The 26,275-nt window shown below is 47.9% G+C and overlaps 1 protein-coding gene across 2 annotated transcripts in view; it reads left to right on the top strand.

The window, feature by feature from the left end:
* The first annotated feature begins 252 nt into the window (after positions 1-252).
* The window catches only part of EVPL (envoplakin), a 47,974-nt gene continuing 21,951 nt past the window's right edge, over positions 253-26,275 (top strand). The window contains exons 1-9 of one of the 2 annotated variants that reach the window (XM_048819363.2): positions 253-404; positions 1,866-1,961; positions 19,714-19,813; positions 20,192-20,346; positions 22,074-22,197; positions 23,053-23,178; positions 24,347-24,385; positions 25,207-25,368; positions 25,787-25,894. In XM_048819363.2, coding sequence (XP_048675320.2) covers positions 328-404; positions 1,866-1,961; positions 19,714-19,813; positions 20,192-20,346; positions 22,074-22,197; positions 23,053-23,178; positions 24,347-24,385; positions 25,207-25,368; positions 25,787-25,894 — 987 coding nt within the window. In that variant the 5' untranslated portion in view covers positions 253-327. Of the gene's footprint in view, positions 405-1,865; positions 1,962-11,769; positions 11,935-19,713; positions 19,814-20,191; positions 20,347-22,073; positions 22,198-23,052; positions 23,179-24,346; positions 24,386-25,206; positions 25,369-25,786; positions 25,895-26,275 lie in introns of those variants that run through there. The other variant, XM_048819365.2, reaches the window with a different exon arrangement.

Genomic DNA, 26,275 nt, shown 5'->3' with positions numbered 1-26,275 from the left:
TAGGAGGTTTAATTTTACCTTTTCTCATAACACAATAGCAAGGGGAATATTGCTGAATTTAAGGTAAATTTTTAAAAGTGGTTAAAAGTAAGGTTTTTTACAGAATTATTAACCTGGGGAGCTCTTCATAATTCACTGAGACAAAGCTCCTTACAATTTAAAAAAAACAAAAAAAACTAGGCATGAATAATAGCTACTGTAACTGCCTGGGTTCCCCCTGTACAGATTATGGTATTGTCTTGTTACAGGAGTGTTCCACCTTTCCTTGAAGCCTCTTTTAATGGTCAGTCTTGGAGGTGAGATGAGGCTAGGTGGGCCTTTGTTCTGATGTGGTATGGAAAATCCCTATCTGAATATGCTAGTGGCAAAGAGCAGAGCCTCTTGAACAGGGCATCATTTGACAGGTGAGCATTCCATGTATGAAAACACTTATTGCCCTGCTTCCTATTCAGGTCCTCCTATTTGCTGGGGCCTGATCTCACATGGTCACTGGTTGTGTTGAATAATGTGTTGAGACTGTTTTGTCTTCTATTGCCCAAGGGATGGGTTGTAGAAGTTAGTTACGTTTCATTTACCCCTGAAGTTCATTCTTGCACCCAGAAGTCCAGGCCAAACTAATTTCTCAGTTTGTTTAAAAGGAAGGAAGAGGATTTTTTTGTGGAGAACAGTTGCCAGCAGGTTTGACGACTTTACTTCTGCTCTCTAAGAACGCAGAGAACCCTGTCACATTTCACCTACAGCTGAAAAGAGCCAATGTTGCAACAGAGCTACTCACCTACGTTTCTGATCCCTAGCAGTTGATCCAACATGCGTATTGTTTCTCCAGCTTGCTGGAGAAGCCTTTATTAGCTTCCATGCTTGTGTGCTGTTGTCTAAAGGACACAGTACTCTTCACCAGCCTTACTGGACTGGCAAGGAGTCTAAACTGCCAGCTACGTTTGAATTATGCTCCAGACTGAAGTCTTGATTTTTATCTAATAATGCGGCAACTTCAAAGTTTTAGAGATCTGATATTGACTCCATGTGGTCATCCCTGTCTTATATCAGGGATTGGATTGACTGTTTTTAAGAGTAGTAGCAACTGGCACTATGCTTTCAGGTAAGAACCTGCTTTGGGGGAATGTATGGGACCCTAGTACAAGTTATTGTTGCAGCCTTGAGGGTAGCAGGTAGTTTTCTACATCCAGTGTCCGCCCGTGGAATGATGTTGCAGTCCTCAGGGATGTTGCCTGTTCGCTCAGCCACAAGCGAGTTCCACACTTATCAGATGCCTGAAGAAAATTAAAGGTGAGAAGACAATCCACTAATAAGGGGAAATCAATAGAATGTAGGCAGATGACCTCAAGGCCAACCCAAATTCCTTACTTTGCGGAGACTGAGCTTTTTCCCTTGGCTTATACCTTTGTCAAGGTCTGTTTGGGAGAGTTAACCATGCTTGAATGGTGCGGGCCCTTCTGACTGGGGAGGCAAATACAGCAATAAAAGCATGCAGGTTCCAGTGTAGCAATGATACTTGAAATCTGCTGGAGGGAATGGGAGAACAGTTGTTCCTCCAAAAGAATTCTAGACTGCTGCATTGTGTGCTATGTACTTCACTTCCTCTTTCCCTTGTGCTTTGTTTCAGCTGCATGGAACAGTCAGTAGTTGTTTTGAAATGATTAGTCTCTTCCCCTCCCTCTCGCTGTGTTTTATTGAGGAAATAGAGCTGGTACCAGTGAGCACTGCTGACTGCAGGAGCACCACTCCAGCCCTTCTGATTAAAGGCTGGTTAGAAATTGTGACATGACGAGACAGCTACTGCTCATAAATGGACTACCTTAACTTGCTCCTGCTAACCATCTGTACCCTTCCTTCCCCCTTTACAGTCAGATTTCCATGTGGAGCAGCTTATCTCCGCCTAATATAATTCACTCTGAGGCAATGGAGAACTCTGCTCTGGAAGGACACCACCGGCGGCAAAGGTCTGTACATTCATGCAAAGAATCATGGGCCCTAAATAGAGCTGGCTGGGGATTTTTTAAATTGTTTTTGTTAGAAAATGCTGATTTTTATTTTATTACTTTTAATAAAAAATTGAAACCTTATTTTGACAATTTTCCATAGGAAGGTTTCTCAGGTCCAGGTCGGAATTTCTGGAGGGGGAAACACAAACCCACACCCCAGAGTAGCCAACAGCCCAGGGATTAGGCCACCCCCATAGGATGTGGAAGACCCAGGTTCAAGTCTTGAATCATTGGCTATTGTGGGGTGTTTCTCACAAAAAAAGTCTGGTGTTCAAATGTCAGTCTCAAAGCTTTTTCATGAAAGAGAATTCTTGTTTTCCGGCCAGCCCTAGTTCAGTCTCCTCTGCAAATTGTTCTTCTTTGCTGCCTCACCTAGAACCAAAACAGTAGAAAATATGCAGAGGGACAAGTACTGTGGAACAGGTTTGTGATACCACCTCTCCCTTGCACAAACCTCTCCTTTCATGTTTCATTGTCATTGGACTAAGAACAGGTTCAGCAAAACATTGTGTGTTTTTTGTTTTGTTAAGTGTGCCTGCCTCCAATAGAGATTTTGTGTTCCGGTTTGCTGTCCTGATGCAAAGCTATCGCAATTATTGGCTGATTATTAGCTATTCATATTGTGGTACCATCTAGAAGCCATAGTCATGGACCAGGACCGCACTGGGCTAGGTGCTCTACACAGCCATAAAAAAGACCATCCCTGCCCCATAGTGCTTACAGTCAAAATAGCAGTGTCTTGGTTCTTCACCAGTGTAGAATCAATGCTCCAATCACCCTACCCTCTTTGTGGCGTTTTGGATACTAATGATGTTAAAGAACAAGTGCAGTATCAGTTTGTGACTATTATGGGGCTGGTAGTCTTGCCTGTCCTTCTCAACCGTGCTCCTAAATGTTTCTCCAACTTCTGTGTAAATTGATCCTTTGCTGGTCATGTAAACCAGGGTGAAAATTTTCTAAATCCCTTGCTTTCTCTCGTGGGATTGACATAATTCACTATAATCCAGAAGTGGATCTTAAGAACAGAAGGGCAGGTTGCAAATTCATTATTTGTTGCAAAATGTGCAAGTGTCTGGGTATAACTCCAATTCCACTGATTTAAGGTTGCATCATACTATAAAAGGTATATTCTGTTTTCAAAGAAGAATGTCTGGTGGTCTCTAGACAATACAATTCACTGTCACAATCCATGTCTAGACATCCATGTTGAGAATAGTCATTGAGAGTAAAACTCTCACTTTGCAGTTACGCTTTCTCATAGTTCCCCTTGCAGGGCTGGTGGAGGTATCCTTGTACTGAGACAGACTGTCACTTGCCCAGGGCCAAACAGTGAGAATTAGAACTCAAGAGTTCCTGGCTCCCAACCCCTTGGTCAATCTGGAAAGCAGACACCCATTGATGGGGGTGACAGTGTATGACTATTTAAAGCCTAGGAGATGATGTACTATGGGTAGATGTGTATGTCTTGAATGTTTGCATTCTGCTCTGAGAAGAGGGACTGGGGGCTTAATTTTCCCAAGCAAAGCCATGAATTAACCAGAAACAAGTGAAGTCTGAGGTGACCACCAGTTCTGGGAGGCAGGGGATGAATTACTCTGCCTATTTCTCTGCCATTGGAATATGATGCAATCATTAACACGTCAGCAGGAGCCCTTTAAAAATCAAGCCCTTTAACCTCATTGTCCCTCCATTTCCCCATTTGGAAAATGGGAAGGCTATTGCGTTCCTCCTTTGGTTCCAATGTTGGGAAAGCACTTAGAGGGTCTCGGATGAAAGGCACTGGAAGAGCACATGTACAGGACATGCATCCCTGTGTGACTCATGTTATTAATTCTAGGCATCCTGAGTTTAAGTGTAAAAATGTCACATTAGTCATCCTTCTCTGACCTGTGCCCAGCAGTGCAGAAAATGGAGAGGGAGCCCAGAGGGAGACACCCATGGGAGTTTTCTTTTTCCTCTGTATTGTCTGTGCCCACAGGAACTCAGCTGGTAAAGGTTAATAAATCTCAGTAAATCATCACTAACTTCCCCTCCCATGAAACCACATTTGGACTCCAGCCCCTGGGCCCAGTGTGCATATGGATGTAATTAACCCTCCCTCTGCTGCCTCTGAGCTCCAGTGAAACACCATCTGCTCTCGCACGTGTTTGTCCATCGGCAATTCTCCCAAGCAGTCAGGTGGTTTGGGGTGGGGGGGGCCACAGAGGCAAGGAGTCAATTGATACTGGATTGCATTCAATGATGGGCTTGTTTCCATAGTTACCATTGATAGTCACGAAGGAACATGCAGTACCATTGTCTCTGCACTCTGAATTTTGATCTGTTATGTTTGCTATATACATTTTACACTCTTCCTTCAAAACTATCCTTAACGGGCCTCTTTAGCCGTGATGGCCCCATACCCTCCCTTCCTGAAACTGTTGCCCTTTGTATTAGGCTGTAAACCATTCAAGTCAGGCCCATATTTATTCTTTTGGGAAAGGCTGATCCCCACTGGGTTACTCCATGGAGCCACACTTCCAGAACTTCCTCGTCATTGAGTGCCTATGTGTGTCTCTTTCATAATTGGGCAAAGCAACAGGGGCTACCCAGTAGCTCCTGTATTTCTGTTGTCTTTGCAGCAAAATCTATCTCAGAGTGGGAATACATCTTGCTTTCTGATGGCCATATGTCAGTAACTGATTAATCTACTGTCTCTTTCCACAGCATGGAACTGACTGCAGGCTGGTTTATTCCTTCTTGGCCCACCTGCTGGCTTGACATAACATCCTCAAATAATCCTTAGGCCAGCCTTCTCTACAGAGAAGGCAGCGTGTCCTAGTGGATAGCACAACAGACTGGGATTTGAGACCTGGCTTCTATTCCTAGCTCTGCCACTGACCTGCTGGGTGACCTTGGACAAGTCACGTTCCCCCCCATGCCTCAGTTTCCCCATTTTAAAAATGGAGCTAATGCTACTTACCTTTGTAAAGTGCTTTGAGATCTACTGATGAAAAGTGCTAGATAAGAGCTAGGTATTAATATTTGTCTTTTATCGGAAAGCATTGGGTCTACAAAAAGATATTGATTTCACAGGTTCTCTCAGAATAATCCTAATGCCAACTTCCTCCTTTGAACTGCACTTTTCACTTTTGTTTTACTTCATTTGCCTTCCATTGCACATGAATGTTGCACTAACCGGCTTGAGGCATGCATGGACATCTGGCCTAAAGGTTTAATTCTCTCTCCCATTGTATGGTTAATTGGCTTAGGTCACACCTTGATTGGAGCAGATCTCTCTACCAAGTTCATGGGACAGTTCACAGAAATAAGCAAGCTGGTCAACGAATGCCAAGCCATGTGATACAGGCAGACACCATCTAACGCTATTTAAACAGAGGCAAGTTTTCCAAAGTGTTTAGAGATCCTTTGCTGCAAGCTGCGGTAGACGTGCAACATACTACTGGATTCATTCAGCACTATTGCAGCCTCCTAAATGAGGGCAAAGTGTGGCTTCTTGCAATCTGATGGTGAATAATCATCAAGCTATGGCACAAGGAACTATGGAGAATTCAGGCGGATGTCCTGGCCACAAGCTCAAAGGCTTAGGATGGAAGGAGAGTGAGGGAAGGCGAAATGAGCAAAGGGCAGGGGGTGCATGAGATATGCTGGGCGAAAATGTGGAAGGTGCTCTGATGCCTATAGGCATTAGAGGTAGGCTGCCTAAAAGGCTGGATTGCCACTGATAGATGGGGTGTTGGAAATAATTTTGTTGCGTGAAGAAGCAAGAGGGGGCAGGATTTGGTGGTTCCACTGAACAGGTTTTGGAGTGGAAGAGCAATAGTCGATCTGCATCCAGTGTCACACGCTCTGCATCCACAGACTGCTTTGTTGGTTTTGTTTTTATACCTTGTCTTTTCAAGTGCAAGTTGAGAAAGCGAGGAACTGAGGTGGGCTCAATCCTGTGCGAAGCATTAAACCGTTCTCTTGTCATAACCGGCAATGCTAGCCAGTCTGTCACACTCTGATCATTTTTGGAAAGGGGGAGGGATGCAAGGGCACACCCAATGGAAGACCCATCTGCAGCCAATACTGGCAAGTAAAGCGCCCATTATGTGGTGGATGAGCCACAGGGCCTTAAAAGAACACCGCTTGAATGGATTCTGCTCCTTTTGGAGTCTGGAAAAGACTCTTCAGGGCCCAAGAGTTTGATCCAGCTTGCAATAAAGCTTGACTTCGTTGCTGTGTAGGGTCAAGCTCCATTGAAGTCAATAGAAGCCCTTCATGGGGGTTAGATTAGGCCTGCGAAGTGCAGCTAGAGGTGGTGGGAAATTCAGTCTTCTAAGTCTGCCTTTCTCTTCACTTCATTGTACTGAGACATTGAACTTCACCAGAGGAACTATTGTCTTTGAAGAAGGCTAGTTCAATTTCCAGGCTGAATCCATCCCTGGGGGTCTGTCTTGCAACTGTGTAAAACTCTGCTGTGTCCTCCTTAGTCCAGCATTTGATCAGCTTGAGAGAAATCAAAGCACTGCGCTCAATCACTTTCATGCTGCTCTGAGCACTGAATAAATCAATCCTGCAATCTCCTAGTCTTTATCTCCCGCAGGGCTGCTGCTTCTGGACTTTCCAATCGTTAAAGGGGGGAAAGAAATGACTTGAACAGTTGGAGACTTTAAATTGCAAAATGATGGCAAGATAGAGAAAGAATAGGTGTCCTGTTTTCTTACTGGTGCAGCAGTTGTAATAGATTGGCTGTTCTTAGAGCTAGTTTGTAAGGGTTCCTGTTGGCTTGAATGAAAACAGCACTGCGGGGACAAAAAGGGAGGAGAAATGACAGGCACTGCAGGCAGATGCTCTGCTCCAGGGCTGGCATCTGTTTAACTTTACAAAGCTGGCAGAAATGGGGACACCAGCGCCTGGGTGATTTGGGAGCTTTTGAGAGTTTTAGCCCAAGTGCCATAGAAATTCAATAGGATTCTAGCTCCTCAATCACTCCAGTGCTTTTGAAAAGTGTCCCCGGTATAAACAGGTGTCCTCTAGATTAGACAAGGGGCCTGATTGTGTCAGCCTCTGCTGGGGGTAACTCCATTACTCTTGCTGGAGTCGCTTCTGACATGCAATGCAGGGAGGAAGACCGTGCCCTGGTGCTATAGTGGCTGGTCAGGCTCGCTACTCCAAGCACCTCCTTTTCCCACAACAGCCCTTGGCCAGTTCAGCTTTGCCAGCTCTTTTCCCAGCAGATCACCTGGGTACCATACTGTGCTGTTGTCCCTGGGATGAACTCCTGAACCACCCCCTGCCCCTTTGGGGTCAAAGGACTAGAAGCGGTTACCTTACTCCTGCTGAGTAGCCCTTAATTCTGTGAAGAGTCTTACTGAAGTCACTGAGGCTGCTCATGGAGTAAGTCACTGCTCAATGCAAGTCCAATTATTCAGTCACCAAAATGTCTGAGATTTCAACTTTTGGTTTAAAATCTGGGATGGGGAAGAAAGTCAGTCTTGAACTCTCATAGAGAGAAGAATAAGATTTCCTGGCTAGCTCTGCTGTGTGTACCCAGATCACTAGATGTATTAACTATTGCTATTCCCTGGCATTGGCCACTGTCTGAAGACAAGATACTGGGCTAGATGGATGGACCTTTGGTCTGACTCAGTATGCCCGCTCTTATGTTCTAATGGAGATTGTTGGGTGTACCTTATATCACTAACTGGGTAAAGCAATTGGAGATTCATTACCCTTGAACCCCCCCCCCCCGCCCAGTACTTTGCCTTGGAAATGATCTCCTCCTCCCTGGGCACTGTCACTTCCGGAATGCACTGGTACGCCTCCAGCTGTAAGGCATCCTGGGCCTGTGGCTCTGCGAGGGTGGAAGTGTAACCATAAAAACAGAGCCCGGAGAACCAAGGCCCTCAGCCATTATGTACAGCAGCTTCCCTGGCTTAGTTTTAGACACCCCCTCTGCACTTCAGTGGTAATTCACCTGGGGAAGCCAACAAACAAGCTTGTGTTTCCTTCTTAAATAAAGATCATGCCACCTTATGTTTGCACAGCATCTACCAGAATAAGATTCCAATGTCGACTCAGCCTCTAGACATTACGAGCGCGTAAAAATGTGCATTAACCATTCCTCTCTGGTCTATGGCTGTATTACAAAACCACCGCAGCTGCCCAGAAAGGCCTACAACTTCATCAGCACTGGTTGATACAGGTCAGGACCTGAGGTGCTTTGGCACAGTGATATAAGGTGCTGTTGTAAGGTGTAAGCCCAAGGTGCTGTTCAGTAATCACACTGCACCCTAGGTGCTTAAATGAGATCCTCTGTCTTCTGTGATAAGGTTCCAACTGCCCCTACCTACCAGCACAGGGGCTGCTGCAGCCTCCCTCCCCCAGACTTCCTGTGGGGGAAGCTAAACCAGTTAAAAGGACCGTTTCCAATACCACATCTAGCATCTGGCCCCAGCAGACCTGGATCTTCCCCCTGCTCTCAGCCCTTTGCTTCCATGAGCACTAAATATACCCGCAACTTTACAAAAGTCAAAACTAGATTTCACAGAATAGAAAAACTGCTGCACCAGCCACAGGTGAGAAGTACAAAGACTAAAGATATCTCATGAAAAGAACTGCTGCCACCTTTCTCCTCCAGGTCTCCTAACACTCCCTGCAGCGGATGAGGGATACTAGCCAAAGGAAAGAAATATTTATCTAGGCCCGAAGAGGAGGGTAAGAACAGCCGAAGGGGGAGTAATTAAGGGGGAAATGGTGGGTAGATAAAACTGAAAATGGGAGATAAGGGGGTCTTGCTTTATCCCTGGTTCCTTCACTGATTCACTGTGGGGAACTCAGCAAGATCCTCAAAAATATATCTATCTCCCATGGAAGTAAATGGAAGTTAGGGCCCTAAATACCTTTGAGGAGCTGGGCCTGTGGGCCTGGTTCTACCAACCTTTGTTCTGACTGAGCCATACAGTTCTTTGCAAGTAGTCAGAGTCCCTATTGGGTTCAATGGAAATTCAGCATGAGCAATGGTGGGAGAATCAGGCCTCAAGAGACCGACTGACCCACGCCAGAGGTGGGCAGAGGGCAAAGCAGGAACCTTCCTCTTCTCACGTATGCTCCACTCAAGGCCCAGGAACAATTTCAGGCCCGTCCTTCCGTGTGCTCCCAGTGGTGTAACTCACCCGCAGGGAGTAAGGAAGAGGGGGCATGTTTGTCTTAAACCTGCTGTATTAATACTCAGCATTCACTGTGGCTCACAAAGAGAAGGGCTTCCTCTTTCAAGCAGTACAAGCCAAAGTCTTGTTTGTTAACCAACACATTACATCAATATCTTTACCAGTTGCCACCTGGCTCAAAGGCAGCACCACTCTCTGGCTAACCATTCAGCACATGGCCAGGTCCCCATTCTTGCCACTGAAAATGACTCCAGTAACTGCACAGTGGAGCATGGTTTGCTGTTCATCCGATCAGTGCCACGCCCTAACCTAGCTGGCAAAGAGCGCTCGGCTGAGATGCTTGTAATTCTTTGCACTGATTCTGAGATTAGCCCTGCGTTTCTCTTTCTCCCCGCATGCCTGCTGTGTGTGGGACAGGTGCGTCCTGCTGCTGGAGCAGAAAGGTGTTTATAGGGCCGTTCTCTTGTCAAGAGGCTTTCTTTAAAAGAGGGCTCAATCCAAGATTGGATCCAGCTGGGGAGAAAAGTGCAGGGGTATTTTGTTGAGTGTGTTGTGGAGAGACAGAGAAACATTTTAGTAACTTAAAGCCCAGCAGATCAGGAATGTCTGCCTCTGCACTCCCACCTGACAAGTGACTGATTGATTAGAGGTGAAAATATTCTGGGAGGGGAGCAGCCCTGGAAAGCATGTCCAGCTACCTGACTATTTTTTTTTTTTTTGTATTTCTGCTTCTGCCCCCATCCCCTCTGTGCCTGTACAACGTTCCAAAAGTATTTCTGGTAGTACATATTTGCCCTAGCTTTACCTCTTGAATAGCAAGGGGCCTGAGTCTCCACTGACTTGTATAAATTTTAACCCAAGATACCTGTGGAAAGTGGGTGCAAAATGCAATCACATGGGACTGAGCATGTTTTACACCCTCATTGTGCAAGTGCAATTGACCGCACAAGGGCCAAGATGGGAGAATCAGGCCCTAAATGCCTTAAAAAATCTCCCCTTTTGGTGGATTTTCAGATTTCCTTCCATTTTTAAGACACATGATTTAGAGTGTAAGCGTCTCAGACTGGGGATTGGCTCTTACTAGGTGTTTGTGCAGTAACTGGCCCAGTAATAATACCTTATCATCCAGAGGTCTCAAAGCACTTTACAAAGGAGGTCAGATGGGGAAACTGAGGTACAGAGAGAAGCCATGGCTTGTCCGAGGTCACCCACAGGCAAGTGGCAGAAATGGGAATAGAACACAGCTCTCCCAAGTCCCAGTCCAGGGCTCTATCCATTAGGCATCACTCCCTCTAAATGGGACTTTTATCTGAATGGGGACCCCTAGATGCTATTGTAATACAAGTTATAAAAAGCGGGGGCCTTCTGTACCACTGTGCAGAGTCTTCTGGGGTGTACAGAGTCTCCACAGTACACTCTGTTGCTCAAGGAAGGATTATGCTACCAAGACCAATTTACACTGGCCTTCCAGCTCTGTCTAAGAACCGGGGGAGAAATCCTGGCCCTATTGAAATCAATGGCAAAACTCTCATTGACTTCAGTGAGGCCAGGATTGCATCCTATGGCTCCTACTAAACCAATCTATAATCTTCTTTGACCTAGTGGTGAACATCATTTAAAAAAAAAACAACCTTTTTGAACCATTTTAATCCCACATCCAGAACCTGCCACCCCATCCATTTTTATTAGCTGGCTTAGCAGGAGCCATGTTTTAAATTGTATTACACGTGGCCTTCCAATGTGACTGTGAGCCCTGCGCTAGAATAATACCGTGCCCTTCGGTTTTACGTATGGTGCTTCAGAAACACTGCCTCCAGCTTCTCAACACTCCTCGGAGTTGGGGTTGCCACCCGTTCTGGTTTTAAGGGGTGCTATTTAGCTGGTGCCTTATGCCCCATGATCCTTATTAAGAAGCCGCTGACCAGGGGAGAGTGTTTTCCAGCAATGAAGTAAAGGATCAGATGCTGTAATAGAAACGTATGATTTTGTAGTGTACATAACACATTTTGGGTGATAGCCCTTTAAAAGGGAGGCTTGGTCTATATATTCCCCTCGGGCCTTTCTTGGTAAGTAGGATGGCTGCCGTACCTGTAAGAGAAAGCAGGAGCATTAGCCCCCGTTTTGAGAGGCTGGATTGCTTGTCCAAGTTCACCTAGTGAGTCTGCAGCGGAGCTGGGAACAGAACTCAGAACCAATTGAACTACTTGATCGAAAGGTCCAAAGGCACCAGTATTGCTGCCTAACTGGGAAGCTGCTTTCCCTTTCCCCCTTTCAATAAATGATGTTCCTAATCAGTAAGGAAGAGCTTAGAACTGACATTTAATCAACTGCAGTGGAGTTGCTGGAGTCATCCTCTTTTAAGCTAATGATGAGGCAGGATTCTTCCCCTCTACCTGAGAGAAACCTGTGTCTGACTGTGCCAGACAGCGTGTGCAGAGGAACATTCCTCTGAAAAGCAGGGCGGGGTCGCAAGCTCTCCCTCCGGGGCTCTGCACTTTCCACCACAAACTGGTTTTGCTAGTCATTTTTAAAACCAGGCTTTATCCCTGCTTCTGGATCACCGGTTGCTTGGGGAGGAGCCACCCAGAAACTGCTCTTTTAACCCCCATCAGACTTTCCCAGCTGGAGCCTGTCATTCCATCTCAGCAGACTAGAGCAGAGAGGTTGTGCCCTGAAAAGTTCTGTGGACGCCAGGAAGGGAACTAAATTCCTGCCAAGATGTTCAAGGGAGTGGGCAAGGGCTCCCCAAGCAAAGCACCTCCAATCAAGCAAACCAAGTAAGTGTGACTCCTGGATTCTCTCTGAGCTCTGATGGGGTTAGAGCACGGATGGGAGAAAAGGTATCCAGGGAAAAGGTGGTCTCCGAATAAACAAGGATGTACAGAATAGCACAGAGGGAAGATCTTCCTACTGAGACCTGAACAAACAAGGTTCTCTTTGGGAATTGCCCAGAAACTTAGCCAAAATCTCCCCTCCCTTGATCGGCTGTGCACTGATTGTCTCCCTGGCACTCCACCCCAGAGGTAGCTGCACGGTTCCTGCCTGAACACCATCTCGTTTGTGACAGGTTTCATTGTAGCAGCCGTGTTAGTCTGTATCCGCAAAAAGAACAGGAGTACTTGTGGCACCTTAGAGACTAACAAATTTATTAGAGCATAAGCTTTTTTAAAGCTCTAGATGCATGTGAGAGATTGCAGTGATTAGCCACCTGGAAGGGGGAGGCATGACCTTAATTCAGGTAAGCGGATGGAAGGCTGTAGTGCAAGAGGCAGCCTCTGGACATGGCTGTTGCCTGTTTCCAAGAGAGGTTCTCAGGCAGACGAACTTCAGCTTATCAAGGTGTAGCTAGACTGTTAATAGCTCAGTGTACCATTTTCAGTGTCTCCAGCCTGTACAGCCCCAGCGGTAGGTGGCAGATGCTGCCTTACAAGCTGAGATGGACATGTTTTCTCAGAATCGTATTCCAGCTGCTGGGATTCGTTTTAAACGCTGCTCCCTGCCTGGCCACAGGGGAGGAAGGACAAAGCAAGGCCATTTGTAGCTCTACAGAAGCATAAATTGTACAGGGCTGCACACGTTAGCTCAGCCACTGTTTGCCCGAGAAGGGGCCTGACCAGAAAAGCTGATCTGCAGAGTGGGGGCTCTGAGAGCCAGGGCCAGCAGGTTGTCCCATCTACATGTCTATAACTACAGTGTTTAAAAGCAGCTATTCAATTTGGTTGTACCCTGATTAAGCGGGCCAGTGTGTATGGGCCCCAGATCTCCTATAACCAGGTTAAAGAAACAGGCACTTAACTAAATCCTACATTTGCCAATGTGCTGTCTCATGTTAGCCCCCGGCTCCATTGCTCGGCACCTAGCGCAACAGCCTAAGGGCTTGTCTACACGGGCACTTTACAGGGGTGTGAAAAAACATCCCCCTCAGCACAGCAAGGTTCAGCGCAGTAGCGTGCCAGTGTAGACCGTGCCGGGAGCCGCACCCCTCGTGAAGGTGGGTTTTTTAGAGCGCTGGGTGAGCTCTCTCCCAGCGCTCTGCCGTGACCACACAAGCCAGGTTAAAGCACTGCCCAGTGTGGCCTAGCCCTGAGTCTCTGAGGGGCCAAGCGCCCACGGCTAACAGTGAAAACAAGGAAGGTTGCAGGCTCTCTCCCTTGGAGACCTAGCTCTGCAATAAGATCCCTACACAGAGGCCCCCAGCTTGAGTATTTTAGCCTAAATTTCTACAATCTTCTTTTTTCCAACCTGTTTGTGAAGCAATTTGGCCTTGTCCATGTCAGCCAGACCAGGCTGTATTGAAACCTCTGAAATTTGATTTAAACCATCCAAATACCTGTCAGCTGGGCACTTCTGCTGTTAAAGCTTTTCCAGACCTAGTTTACTGTCTCAGTCTGAGATTGCCCCTATATTCCTAGGTAAGAAACTCTGGGCCAAACTGCCCAGCTGCAACTCTGTTGAAGTAAGGAGTCACCCCAGGGACTCTGCCCTGCCTCCTGTGCTGGGTGGAGTGACAGGGCATGCAGCCATTCTCAGGACAGTCTACCTCCTGCTCAGAAGATCAAGCCAGGCTGCTCGGGTTTATTTAAGGGCACCAGCCTATTGATAAATGATAATGCCTAGCACTTCCAAAGTGTTTTACAAACGTTAACTAATCCAGCCTCAGCCTGTGGGGTTGGTCAGTATCATCCCTGTGTCTGAGATGAAGAAACTAAGGAAGAGAGGTCAAATGGCTTGTCCTACGTCCTGGTGAGAGTTAAGTGTCTCCTGGCTCCCAACCCTGTGCTCAGAAGACCCAAGGGAGGCCTGGTGCTGTATATACGATCAAACACAAGAGGAGGGAGAATTGAATCTGGTCTGGCAGAATGTGCTGCCATGGGTGCAGGGAATTGGTAGGTCTTTCAGGTGTCTACCAACGAGTCCTGGAGTGGCCAGGTGAGCCTGGGTGTTAACAGACTCTTCCTGGGTATCCTGTTCCTACCACCTCTCTGGAGTAGCCACATTTGAACAAGAAGAACGGTATGGTACCAAGGCAGGACCTATGGAGGGTTTGTAGGATTGGGCTATCAACTGTAGCAGGATGCAGCAGGCAGAGGCCCATGCAGTGTACAGGAGAGGCTCCTATTCATACCAAGATGCTAAGCCCTAAGCAGGCTTGGGAGCTCTCCAGTGTCCATCCGTTCCTTTGATCCTGATGCAGAATGAAACAGATTAGCAGCAGCTTTCACTTGGGACTACAAGGAAAATGGCCCATTGTTAGGGGGAATTACTATGGGAATTTGGGGGAGGGGAATAGGAATGATGCTTGTAGCCCTATTGAAGTGCAGCAGGACAGATTAAAGTAAGAGCCAGAAAATAATCATGTTTGTGCTAGAAAGAAAAAGACACTATCCCATCGGGACAACTGGCCTCCTTCACAGAAGGGATGTGTCCTAGGGAGTAAACCAAAGAATAATTAGAAGAGGGCTTGATCCCTTCAAAGCATTAGTCCTTACCATCCCATGTGAGGGGGGAAGATTAGTATCCCCCCTCACTGATGAGGAAATAAACCTCTGCCAACAGGAACACTGGTGCATCCCTATTGCAGTCAACATAGTTGCACCTGAGTAAATTAGGTTAGAATACAACCACATGAGATTAAATGACTTGTCCAGGACTACACTCTTAGGTTCCTGGCTCCGAATATACTGCCCCATTCTTTAGTTCAACTTGTCTCTTGCCAGGCTCAAATAGTCCATGCTTTAGCTTTTCAACATGAAGAAAAGGAGTACTTGTGGCACCTTAGAGACTAACCAATTTATTTGAGCATGAGCTTTCGTGAGCTACAGCTCACTTCATTGGATGCATACTGTGGAAACTGCAGAAGACATTATATACACAGAGACCATGAAACAATACCTCCTCCCACCCCACTCTCCTGCTGGTAATAGCTTATCTAAAAAGAAAAGGAGTACTTGTGGCACCTTAGAGACTAACCAATTTATTTGAGCATGAGCTTTCGTGAGCTACAGCTCACTTCATCGGATGCATACCGTGGAAACTGCAGCAGACTGTTCCACGGTATGCATCCGATGAAGTGAGCTGTAGCTCACGAAATCTCATGCTCAGATAAATTGGTTAGTCTCTAAGGTGCCACAAGTACTCCTTTTCTTTTTGCGAATACAGACTAACAGGGCTGTTACTCTGAAGCTTATCTAAAGTGATCATCTAGTTGGGCCATTTCCAGCACAAATCCAGGTTTTCTCACTCTCCGCCCCACAAACTCACTCTCCTGCTGGTAATAGCCCATCCAAAGTGACCACTCTCTTTAAAATGTGTATGATAATCAAGGTGGGCCATTTCCAGCACACATCCAGGTGTGGGGGTGAGAAAACCTGGATGTGTGCTGGAAATGGCCCAACTAGATGATCACTTTAGATAAGCTATTACCAGCAGGAGAGTGGGGTGGGAGGAGGTATTGTTTCATGGTCTCTGTGTATATAATGTCTTCTGCAGTTTCCACAGTATGCATCCGATGAAGTGAGCTGTAGCTCACAGACTAACACGGCTGTTACTCTGAAACTTTTCAACATGAGGACCCTCGCTTCCAGGCTTCCCACCACCTGGATCATAAATGCTAGGCTCTAGATGGGGGTGGCAAGACTGCCCCCAGCATATTTGATCCTCCAGGTTTCATCTGTAGTCAGAAGATATTGACAAAATGGAAGCAGGGGAGAAGAGAGCAACCGGAACTGTCAGCGGGGCTGGAGAGAGTGACTTTTGGGGAAAGGTTGAGTTATGCAGCTAATCAGTCAGCCAGGAGTGGATAGCAGCATAATGCCCGGAGATCTGAAAGAGGTAATCACCACAGATGGAGCAGAATTGGCATTGCCTTTCTGTAAGATGTAACAGTTAATAGAACAGTCTCTCAAGGGAAGGGCTGCAATCCGCCCTGATGTCAGGCCTATCCGCTGCTTCAGTGTCCCTTTCCTGGGGTCCCCGATCACGGTCCATATCCTACAAGTACATCCCTTCCTCGGGGTTCTGTGCTGTTAAAATAACAGGTCAGTGTCAACCCAGACTCTATCGTTCATACAGCCCCTTGTTGGGCTCAATAGTTCCTTTCCAAAAGCCAAGTCCTTCTGCCTGGTGTTGTCTAACACCTCTTCCCTGTAAGGTGTCTGTCTGCCCCTGCTCCTCATGGCAGGTGGCTCCTTTCTCTCTGGCTGGGTGGAGAGCCCCTTCCCAGGTCCTCTCTCATCCCAGATCTCCTGCTGTAGCCTTCCTATTCCCTGCAAGTCTGTGTTCCTCTGGTTGAGTAGGAGGTCTCTCTCATGAGACACAGCACTCTTCTCTGAGGATCAGGTGACCTCCCATCTACCACCTGGTTCCGGGCCTCAAATGCCATCAACTGCAGAAGCAGTCTAGACCTGGCCCAGGCAAGGCTGAGCCCCAAACCCCTTGGCTTTGGAACATTAAACTGAAGATTGTACAAAGCCCTCTCACGTACACTGTAGGGAACAGTTATGCTATATGGGGGTGGGGGGTAGTTGGACTAGATGAATGGCTGCGTCTCTAATTTCCATTATTCTGGCTTGGTGGTCCCCTGGCCGAAGGAAGGATGGCTTTTGGATTTCTCCTTTCCTGTTTTCCTGAATGCACACAAGGAGATAATACTCCATGAAGCCTGAGAATAAAGTGATTCGGCCAGCTCTGAAGCCAGTTTGGAAGGGAATGCAGTCCTCACAGTCCATGAGCAAATTACTTTCATTAGAAGCGATAATCTTCAGATCTGGATGGGAACTCTCCCTAGTTTGGGTAGGGGGTGGCATTCAGGTACATGGTGTTGGTTTGGCCCATTGTATCGAGACGGATCAGTGCAAAGTCTGGCTCCAAATCCAGACTCTCCCAAAGCTCAAGGCTGTTCAGCTGTGGGAGCTTAGCCCAGGCCCATCTCGAGGGCTGTTATTCAGAAGGACAGGGGTGACTTTCCCCTGCCCATATCAGCTGGCTCAGAAATGCAAAAGCGGAATTCGGAACAAGTGAATTCATTCACTGCTCTGTCTCGACATGCAGCAAGGCAGTGAGTCATGGTCCCCTCCCTGAGCAGAGAGCCAGGGCAGGAATCCTGGGTGGTGCTCAAGTGTTTGCTCTCAGAGCTCCTCCTCATTCCAGAGAAGGGGAGCTGCCAGGGGTGTCAGTGAAGATCTTGTGTAATGGACTGAAAAATGAAAAAAACAGCCTGGTACATGCACTGACTAAGCAGGAAACAGGGACAGGCTCCTGGCTGGTTGCTCCTTTAAAGTCCCCCTCAGCCCCTACTGTCTAGCCAGGTGCACGGGACAGGCCCACGGCTGCAGCTTCCACAATTTATCCCAGGGTTTTGCAATTTATCCTGCGAGTCTCGCTTCCACAGACATGCTGTGCATGTGTTCTCTGCGTACATGTGTATCACATGGGGGTGAGATCCGCGGGACAAAGTGCACTTCCCACCTGGGAAGCGGGGCTGAACTACACAGAGGAGAACAACACTTTATAGCTTTCCAAGAGCTTTGCACACACTAGTCTTCACAATCCCCCGGTAAGTCAGCTCAGGCTCATTTCCCCCCACTTACAGAAGGGGAAACTGAGGCACAGAGGTGCTGTGACTCTTGCCCAAAGCCACTGAGGGAATCAGGAGCTGCTGATTCTCAGGTCGATGCTGAAAACCACGGACTACGCCACACTCTTGAGAAATAAAAAGAAAGGGTGAAGAAAACTGATTGAGTGAGAAATGAGAAAGCTGGTGTAAATTGAGCATGAGCTAGAAAGGCATCTCGGAGTGGGCACATGGCTCAGGGCGTGTCTGAGCAGATGAATGAGTGTGCGCCTCTGGCTGATTGTGTGAGTGCGTACCTGTCGCTGTATGTGTGTAGGTGTCTAATGCATGTTAGTGCATGCGCTTCTCAGACAGAACCACATCTCTGACTGCTGCAACGTATGTTTCTGTGTCTTGGCGTGGGTGCACGTCTGAGTGAATCTAGGTAGCTGGCTGTATGTTTCTCTTATGTTTTCGTGTCACCTTTGGGTCGAATGCAGCCCAGGTAAAAGCAGGTACAACTCCCACGAAAGTTTTTGGTCCAGATTCATTGGTGAGGTGTATTACATGTTGGGTGTAAGTTGCCAGTAAACAGATGTAACTAGCCAAGAAATGTAACTTACATCTATAGGGCCGACCTTCCCCCATGCTACTCATTTGTGTGTGTCTCCCCATCCCCACTCCCACCCCTACACAAGGCTTTATGCAGATTGCACCATCCCCAGCGCTTAAGAAGCAGCCCCCTAATTTGACTTGTGCAGTCCTCTCCAACTACACCAGCCATTCCATTTCTTCAGGCTGAAAGTTACATTCATTTTCAGCACCCACTGAGTGCAAGATCACTGTTGGTTATGGTACTGGAGTCCTGTTTTCTGACCAGTAAGCTGACATATACTTGACATCACTGTTTACATCACTGCTGATTTTGGCCCTGTGTGTATACAGCTAGTACATAAGTGCACCCAGATGCATGTGTGTCTCTGAACAAAGCTTGTGTTTGTATGCCTGACGGTGAATCTTGTATGTCTCCGTAAGTGCGTATCTGCGTATTCACGGTGCAGCTCTCTGCCTGTCAGTGGCACCATCTCCACCCTGGAGGTGAAGCAGGTGTTCACCTAGGGCAGAAACGATCAGAAGCAGCAAAATATTCAGTAACTGTGGATAACCGCAGGGCTGGGAGGGACAGGCATTTATGGGCTTGCTGAGGGCAGCAGAACCGGCTCGGCCTGGATGGGTCCCATACAGTACCACGTGAGGGCACTCTATAATGCAAGGGCAACAATGCCTGAGTGCATTCCCAGGGTTTTCACATTAAATGGGATAGGGAACGTGAAGGTAATAAATGGAAATCGGATGGCAGTGAAATCTGCTTATCGTGTGCGGCAATCTGAAGGAAGCCCAGCAGGGAGGTCTGGCTACAGACACAAGGGACCAGGTTCATTCCTGCATGACTCCAGTTATACACCGGTGAAACTGCACTGAAAACAGGTGGGTTGCATCAGCTGGAGTGATGCAGTGGCGAACGGTGCACAAGGATCCAAAAGGTGGCATTACCACAGCTGGTGATGTGAAATGTGCAGGAGATTGCAACTGCCCTAGCAAGAATCCAGGGAAATGGCAGGGACCTTGCTTGTCCCAACAGAGCGATATTATGGCATTGTTAACTCTCCAACTCCAAAAGTCTGAATCTCACCACACCAAGAGCTGCTGTATAACACACCAGCAGCACTTTGTGTGCAAAGAGCACTCAAAAGAGACGGCAGAGGCGGAAAATGGAGTAAGACGGTTCGTGCGCAATGTTGAACTAAACCTGGGGCTGCATGGACCACTCCCCTTTGCTGCCTCGCAGACCTGAGTTTCCTGGAGCCTGAGAGAACCAGATGGTAATGGGCCTGATGAACCCACATCCGTGTGGCTGTTTAGAAGGGCTCCAGCTAGTGAGTGAGACTCACCTCTGCAAGGGTGGTTTGCTTTTATCTACTTGCTTGTTTCTACTTCCCTTCAGGTCCTCGACCAATGAGCTGGCCGTGCTCGTCTCCCGCATGCAGAAGAATGCTGACCAGGTGGAAAAGGACATTCTGGAAACACAGGCTAAGCTCAAGCAGGTAACTGCTGGGCAAAGAGAAGGGTGGCAATGTAGGCATGAGACAAAGGTGCTGGTGGGGAGTAAGGACATCAGCAATTGGCCACATGTAGTGAGCCAGCGAGATGCCATGAAATGCAGTACCAATGACAGTTGTGCAGGTGCTTGCATCAATCATGGCATCTAGGTAATGCCTTCATGGATAACTTTGAGCCTGGATCACTTACAGATAAAAGAGGGACCTAGATGATAGGGTAGACTCACTAGGTGAGCCTGTGAAAACCAGGCGTTCGGAGAGATCACACCCTGTATCAATGCTCTGACCTAGATCTCTCGATTGCAAACTAATCCTGGGATCTGGCCTGTGGGGGGCTTTGTGGCTGTTCTCTTTGGATGACAGGATATAAGTAACTACCAGCAGAACAAGGCTTTAGAGTTCCAGCAGGAGAACGCAAAAAACCTGAAGGAAGCTGAGACCCTACTGAAGGACCTCTTCCTGGATGTGGATAAAGCAAAGAGGCTGAAGCATCCCCAAGCCATCGAAATAGAAAAAGAGTGAGTGGAGAATGCATGTCTCACGCAGCTCTCCTCTGGGCTGGGCACAAAGCTGGGATGAACGGGAGTCTGAATTATTCTTAATTGAGTGACTTAGTGAGCTGAGCAAAGCAGTCAGGGTCAAGCCCTACCTCTGGCAATTATTAAGATTTATTACTGGTATTGCAGTAGCACCTGGGAACTCCAGTCACTGACTAGGATCCTACTGTGCTAGGCTCTGTACAAACGCAGAACCAAAAGGTGGTCCCTGCCCCAAAGAACTTATGTGACTCTCTGTGACTTTGGTCACTTACCTTCTCTGCCTCAGTTTCCCCATTGATAAACTGGGAATTATACCTCCCTCAGAGGGGTTTTGCAAAGACTGAATAGTAAATGTTTATAAGGGTCTTTGAACATGGAAAGTTTTGTATAAGCTGTAAGCATTGTTGCTGTCTCATGCCTGAAGGTTCTTGTTGTTCTCCACTCTCTAATGCAATAGCTTTCGATTAAACGTTGGTGGAACAAAGCATAAAGTATCATGGGGCACATTCCCGAAAGTGCAGCCTGATATCCACACCTATGTTATGTGTGCAGGGACACAGATATTTAGACATCTGAATCCCCCTGTGTGTGCACAAATGAACCATGTGCACACGCTGCAACTGTCGTAATTGCATGTGCAAATGTGAGTGTATGTGAACAAATAACATCTAAAAGGGAACATTTCTGAGCCTCCAATATCCAGACATGTAGCAAACTAGCTACAAAGCTGAAAAATCACCACCTGGCATATCGTATTGTGTTAGTATTAATACCTCATAGCACTGTTCATTCATAGATCTCAAAGCACGTTGCAAAGGATCATTTTACAGAGGGGAGGCACAGGGAAGCAAAGTGACTTGCCAAAGGTTACCCTGAAAAGTCAGTGGCAGAGCCAGGAATAGAAACCAGGTCTCCTGAGTTCCAGACCAGTGCACTGGTCACTAAGGCTAGGTCTACACTGAGCATCTTAACAGCTGTGCCACTACAGCAGTGCCGTGATAAGGTACGCAGTGTAGCCGCTCTCTCCTGCCAACAAAATAAAACCACCCCCAACGAGGGGCAGTGGCTTTGTCGGTGGGAGAGAGCGTCTCCCACTGACAAAGCGCCGTCCACACCGACGAAAGTGCAGTGTAGACATAGCCACCCTGCTTCCTAAAAAGCCCAATACAACCAGTGGGAGGGCGGTTTCCCTACTGCAGCACAAAGCGGAGCCCTGGAAAAGAGCACCGTGGGTTAAAGCTGTATAGTATAGCAGCAGAATAGCTTGAAGCACCATCTCTTACGTGAGTAATCATTTTTAACGCACTCTCCCCCTCTCTGGAATGAAAATCTGAAAGGAAAAATACTCTGTACTCCTTACATTTGGGAGTGATTTAATTTTCCTTCTCGGGAGGGATAAAAGTGCCCCTCCTGAGCTCTGTGCAAACATCAATGCCTGCGCTCCATTCCCATGCTCCCCCTCGGGCTCAGCTCAGGAGAGAACCCCCCGAGCCAGAGAGCATCTCGGCATGTGCCACGCACCACAAGGGTGGCTGGTGGGTCAAGTGGGGAAAGCAGAACATGCTGGGTTCTCTGGGTGAAATCCTGGCTCCACAAAACTCCCTTTGAGTCCCGTGGGGCTGGGATTTTGCCCTGCATTCTGTTGTAGTCACCACAGAGAATTGGCAATGAGGTGTGCATCTCGTTCCTCCCTCCCTCACATACAGCATCAAGCAGCTCCATGACCGTGTGACACACCAATGTGCCGAATACCGAGATCTCTATGAAAAGTTGAACGTTCCTGAAGGGGGTTCCAAGGTGGACTGGGCCAAAATTCTAGACCAGAAGCAGGTAAAAGCAGCAGTTCCAGCTGCTTTTTGGGGCAGATGCATGCTCTGGAAACGTCGATGCCAGCCCTCCTATATCAGCAAGCAAAACAAGGCTGCTAACGTGTCTGAGATTCTATACACGCCTACCAACCACTGCCCTCTCTCTTCAGATTAGCCACAGGTGTCAAGTATGACTCCCTCCGGGGGTGGGGAATGGTATTAGTGGTTTTTTCTAACATCCCATGTGACGGGAGATATTTTTCCGTTCTGAGCATTTGTTGGTGATTTACCATGCTGATCCTGTTTGTGGGGTGAACAGGCTGCCTCTATAACTAGCAGGTGCCCACGGTGCATTTTGTGGCCTTTGCTATATTGCAACGTCTGGGTGTGTGTAGCACCCGCGCTTCAGTGAACTTAGACTAATTTGGGCTAAAGCCTGAGCTCTGGGACCCTCCCGCCTCGCAGGCTCCTGCCTGAGCCAGAACAGCTGCACTGCAGCTAAACAGCCCCTTAGCCCAAGCCCCGTGAAACAGAGTCAGCTGGCACAGGCCAGCTGTGGGTTTTTAACTGCTGTGTAGACCCACCCATTGTTGGGCAATGTGGCATGAATATCTGCTCTTTGCCCTCTATGCATTTGACAAATAGCTGAAAGGAATAAAAGTAACCAAACATGCTTAGAAATTGGCCATATGGTCTCTTCCCATTTGAAGGGAGGCGTGAGGGTACTGGCCAGTTTCCAATTCCCAGTACCAAAGTGCAGTGGAAAGTTCCCAACAGAACCTTTTGCACTAGCCTCTGGCAGTAGGAAATTAGGGAAGGGTGTTTTCTATCCCCTAGAGAAAAACACATGCTCACCACATAGCTCATTTGTGTGCAGAAGCAAGTCAACGCGGGACAATATGGCCCCACTGTGCCAGAGCTGGAGAAGCAAATAGCAGAGCACAACATCCTCCAGAAGGAGATAGAAGCCTATGGCCTCCAGATCAAGAACCTCCACAGCCCGGTAAGGTACCCTCCCTCCATCTCCTACCCCATCTCCACTCATAACGCTGTGAGCCCTACACCCAGTCCTGGTGGGAATCCCAGGGATCCAACGTCTTCATTGTCATTGTCGCCTCCATTCTGTACCACGCTAACACGGCTTCATTCTTGCAATCACAGCCACGCACAGGGCTATTGATCACGTCTGTACTGCACAAGTTAGTATATGGCACTGACTACTCTCCCACAGCCCGGCTTGGTGGATTCTTTGGGGCCAGTCTAGTTCAAAATCCGTGCCTGGAACCTGGAGTGGGTCTCACTAAAATATCACTCCAGAATATTTGAACTGTCAAGTGGCCACCATGTGTTGAATGTCACCATGAAAAGGTTTTTGTTTTGTTTTGTTTTTTGTTTTTTTGAAGCTTTGTTTATTGTTGGCCTTTGGGGTTCAAGCCTCTCTCCGGCCAACTTTTTGGCCTTTGTTGCCTCTTCTGAGCCCTGTGAGCCCATGAGTAGGCGCCGCTGGTTGAGCGATAACCCAGCTCCATTACCAGAGATTCCTATGGAAGCAATGGGTCCTGGTAACTGTGTGCAGGATCATAGGACATATTTGCTGGGCAGGTAACCAGCGTTACTGTATTTTGTGAGAGAGGGGTGTGGTCTGTTGTTTTTGATCCCAGGCATGTGCCACGCACCACAAGGGTGGCCAGAAATGCCCGTCTGTGACTTTGGGTAAATCACTTAATCAATTCACGCCTCAGCTTCCCCATTAGTGAAGTGTGAATAACAGCATCCTGCTGAGACACGGTTTAATTAAGGCCTATAAAGTACAGTAAAAGCGCTGATGGTCAGCATCTGTTAACCAGTAGCCAAACACTGAAGCGGATTGACCCAGACAATGGCATGATCCATGTAGCATCTGGGTTTGCTCCATTTGTCCTGAACAGCAGATAACATGGCTGAGACTGGGCCTGGAACAGCTTTACCAGGAGAGCTAGAAGGAGGTTTTCATTTGGTGGAGGTAGCAAGAAAGCTGCCTCAGCTGGAAGCCAGTCTGCGTACTCTGCACTAGGCTCTGGGACAGTTCTTGGGCAGTTTGCAAATGCATGTGCAAGTGTTTATCAAACCCGCAAGTTTACTGACTGCCCTGTTTTCCCTCTTCCTTTGACGGGGGCCGGATAACACCACAGAACGTAGCAGATTTAAAGAGCCAGTACAAGGACTTGCTGGTAAGAGTCTTGCTCAGTGTGATGTGCCTTGCAAGATGTGTTGCTTTGTGTCAGCCTTAGGGAAATAGGCTTGGGCTGGTTCTCTGGATATTCCAACTGGTGGGTGGGTCAGTGCCATGTCGGTGACCCATTTCTCAGGGCACGGAGGGAACGCAGCAGAGCCTGGGGGCAAAAGCCACTTTGTGTAGCTTCTTCACATCACAGGGTCTGATATTCCCCTCTCGGGCAAATCAAGAGCAGCTTCATTGGATCCAGAAGCACTAGGCCAGTGCACGTGAGGAGAATCACACCCGTTATCTTGTTTGTGACCCCACAGTCCATTTCTCTGGAGAGGATCAAATTGCCACAAGCAGGGGATTATGGGTATGGTTTGGGAATCTGGGGGACCAAACCACCAGATCCAAACACCCCTAGACCTTGGGGTATTCAAAATCCAGATCCAAATTTTGCAGCTTAAGCCTGTCTCTGATTAGGAGTCCAAATGGGGAATAAGCAGCTGGGGGAGAGGAGTTTGCAACTGTCCTCCCTAGTTAAAACCAAGGAAGGACAAATAGGGCAAATATCCCCCATGGTGGAAACCTTTCTCAGCCTCCCCTGAGGTGTCAACACAGCTTCAGATTCTGGTTTGACAAAAACATCCTGTTTGAAAAGAGTGAGGGAAGAGGGAATGAAAATTACATCAGATAAGAACCGGTGAGGGGCAGCTGTTTGAAAAGGCCTCTGGGGATCTGTTAACAGATGAACAATAACCAAGCAGGGAAGGGACTGGACTCTTCTCAGTGCAGATGCTGACGTCTCCTCTCTTTGATATGAATGGGCAGAAAGCCTCCATCTGGCGAGGGCAGAGCCTGGGCAGTCTGTACAACCACCTGCAAGGCTGCACCAAGGAGCTGGGTTACCTCACGGACCAGCAGAACAAAATTCTGAAGCAGGACTGGAGTGACCAAATGGCTGACCTACCGGGCATGCGCCGGGAGTACGAGGTAAATGCTCTGCAGGCCTCTCTGTGTCTGGGAGACGGGGTGTCTCTATTCAGCAAAATCCTCCTCATTTCAGGTTGGAGGAGGATTCTCTCTAGCTGACCTCTCCCCTCCTGGTACAGCTAACCAGCTAATTAGTTACTAACCCAAAAACAACACCAAGTCACAGAGAATCCGGGAATGAAAACGTAGTTAGGACAAACTTGGCTCTGCTTCGTCTCAGCCAGCCCCATGCATGGCTGTCTCCAGCCTCCCGCCGGCATTTACACATTGCTGCTTCTTCTCTTTCCCCTGAATGCTTGTGCGTTCACGTGAGCCAGGTGACCACTATTTCACACCCTGGCAACTGCCATTTCTCTGCCACGCTGACTCGGGCAGCCTGACTTATGACGCAGGCATTTAAATCCCTTCACTTCTGCAGAACTTCAAGGCTAATGAGCTGCTTAACCAGGAGGAGTATGTGAACCAGCTCCAGGATGACGGAGACAGGATGATTGAGCTGAAGCACCCCGCTGTGGAGCCGATACAGGTAGGGGACCCAGGTTGGAGCCTGCTTTCCTTCCCCCACCTGCCATACTGAGTTGCCCTCCAAGACACTGGCTCCAAAGTCATGCACCAAGGAGGGGCATGAAGCGAGGCATTTCAGAGAGACTCCCTTTGATACAAGACCCTCGGAAGGAAGAGCTGATTTTGCAGAGTATGTTCTCCCTGCCCCAGACAAAGGTCTGTGTACACAACAAAAGCTCTGCGTGGGCTAGCCAGCCCGAGCTAGCCTGAATCCAGCTCGCGCAGCTTCAGCCTGGGTAGTATAAGCCCAGCAAGGAGTCTGGGTACGAGCTCGGCTCTCTAGCTCTACTGTCTTCACTGCTATTGTTACCCACGCTAGCTGAATTCAGGCTGAATTCACTGT

Source organism: Caretta caretta, chromosome 14 (genome assembly GCF_965140235.1).
Source record: "Caretta caretta isolate rCarCar2 chromosome 14, rCarCar1.hap1, whole genome shotgun sequence".
In the NCBI taxonomy this organism is placed as follows: Eukaryota; Metazoa; Chordata; order Testudines; family Cheloniidae; genus Caretta; species Caretta caretta.
The sequence above is the reverse complement of the archived record's forward strand: the minus strand, read 5'-3'. Positions and strand labels throughout refer to the sequence as shown.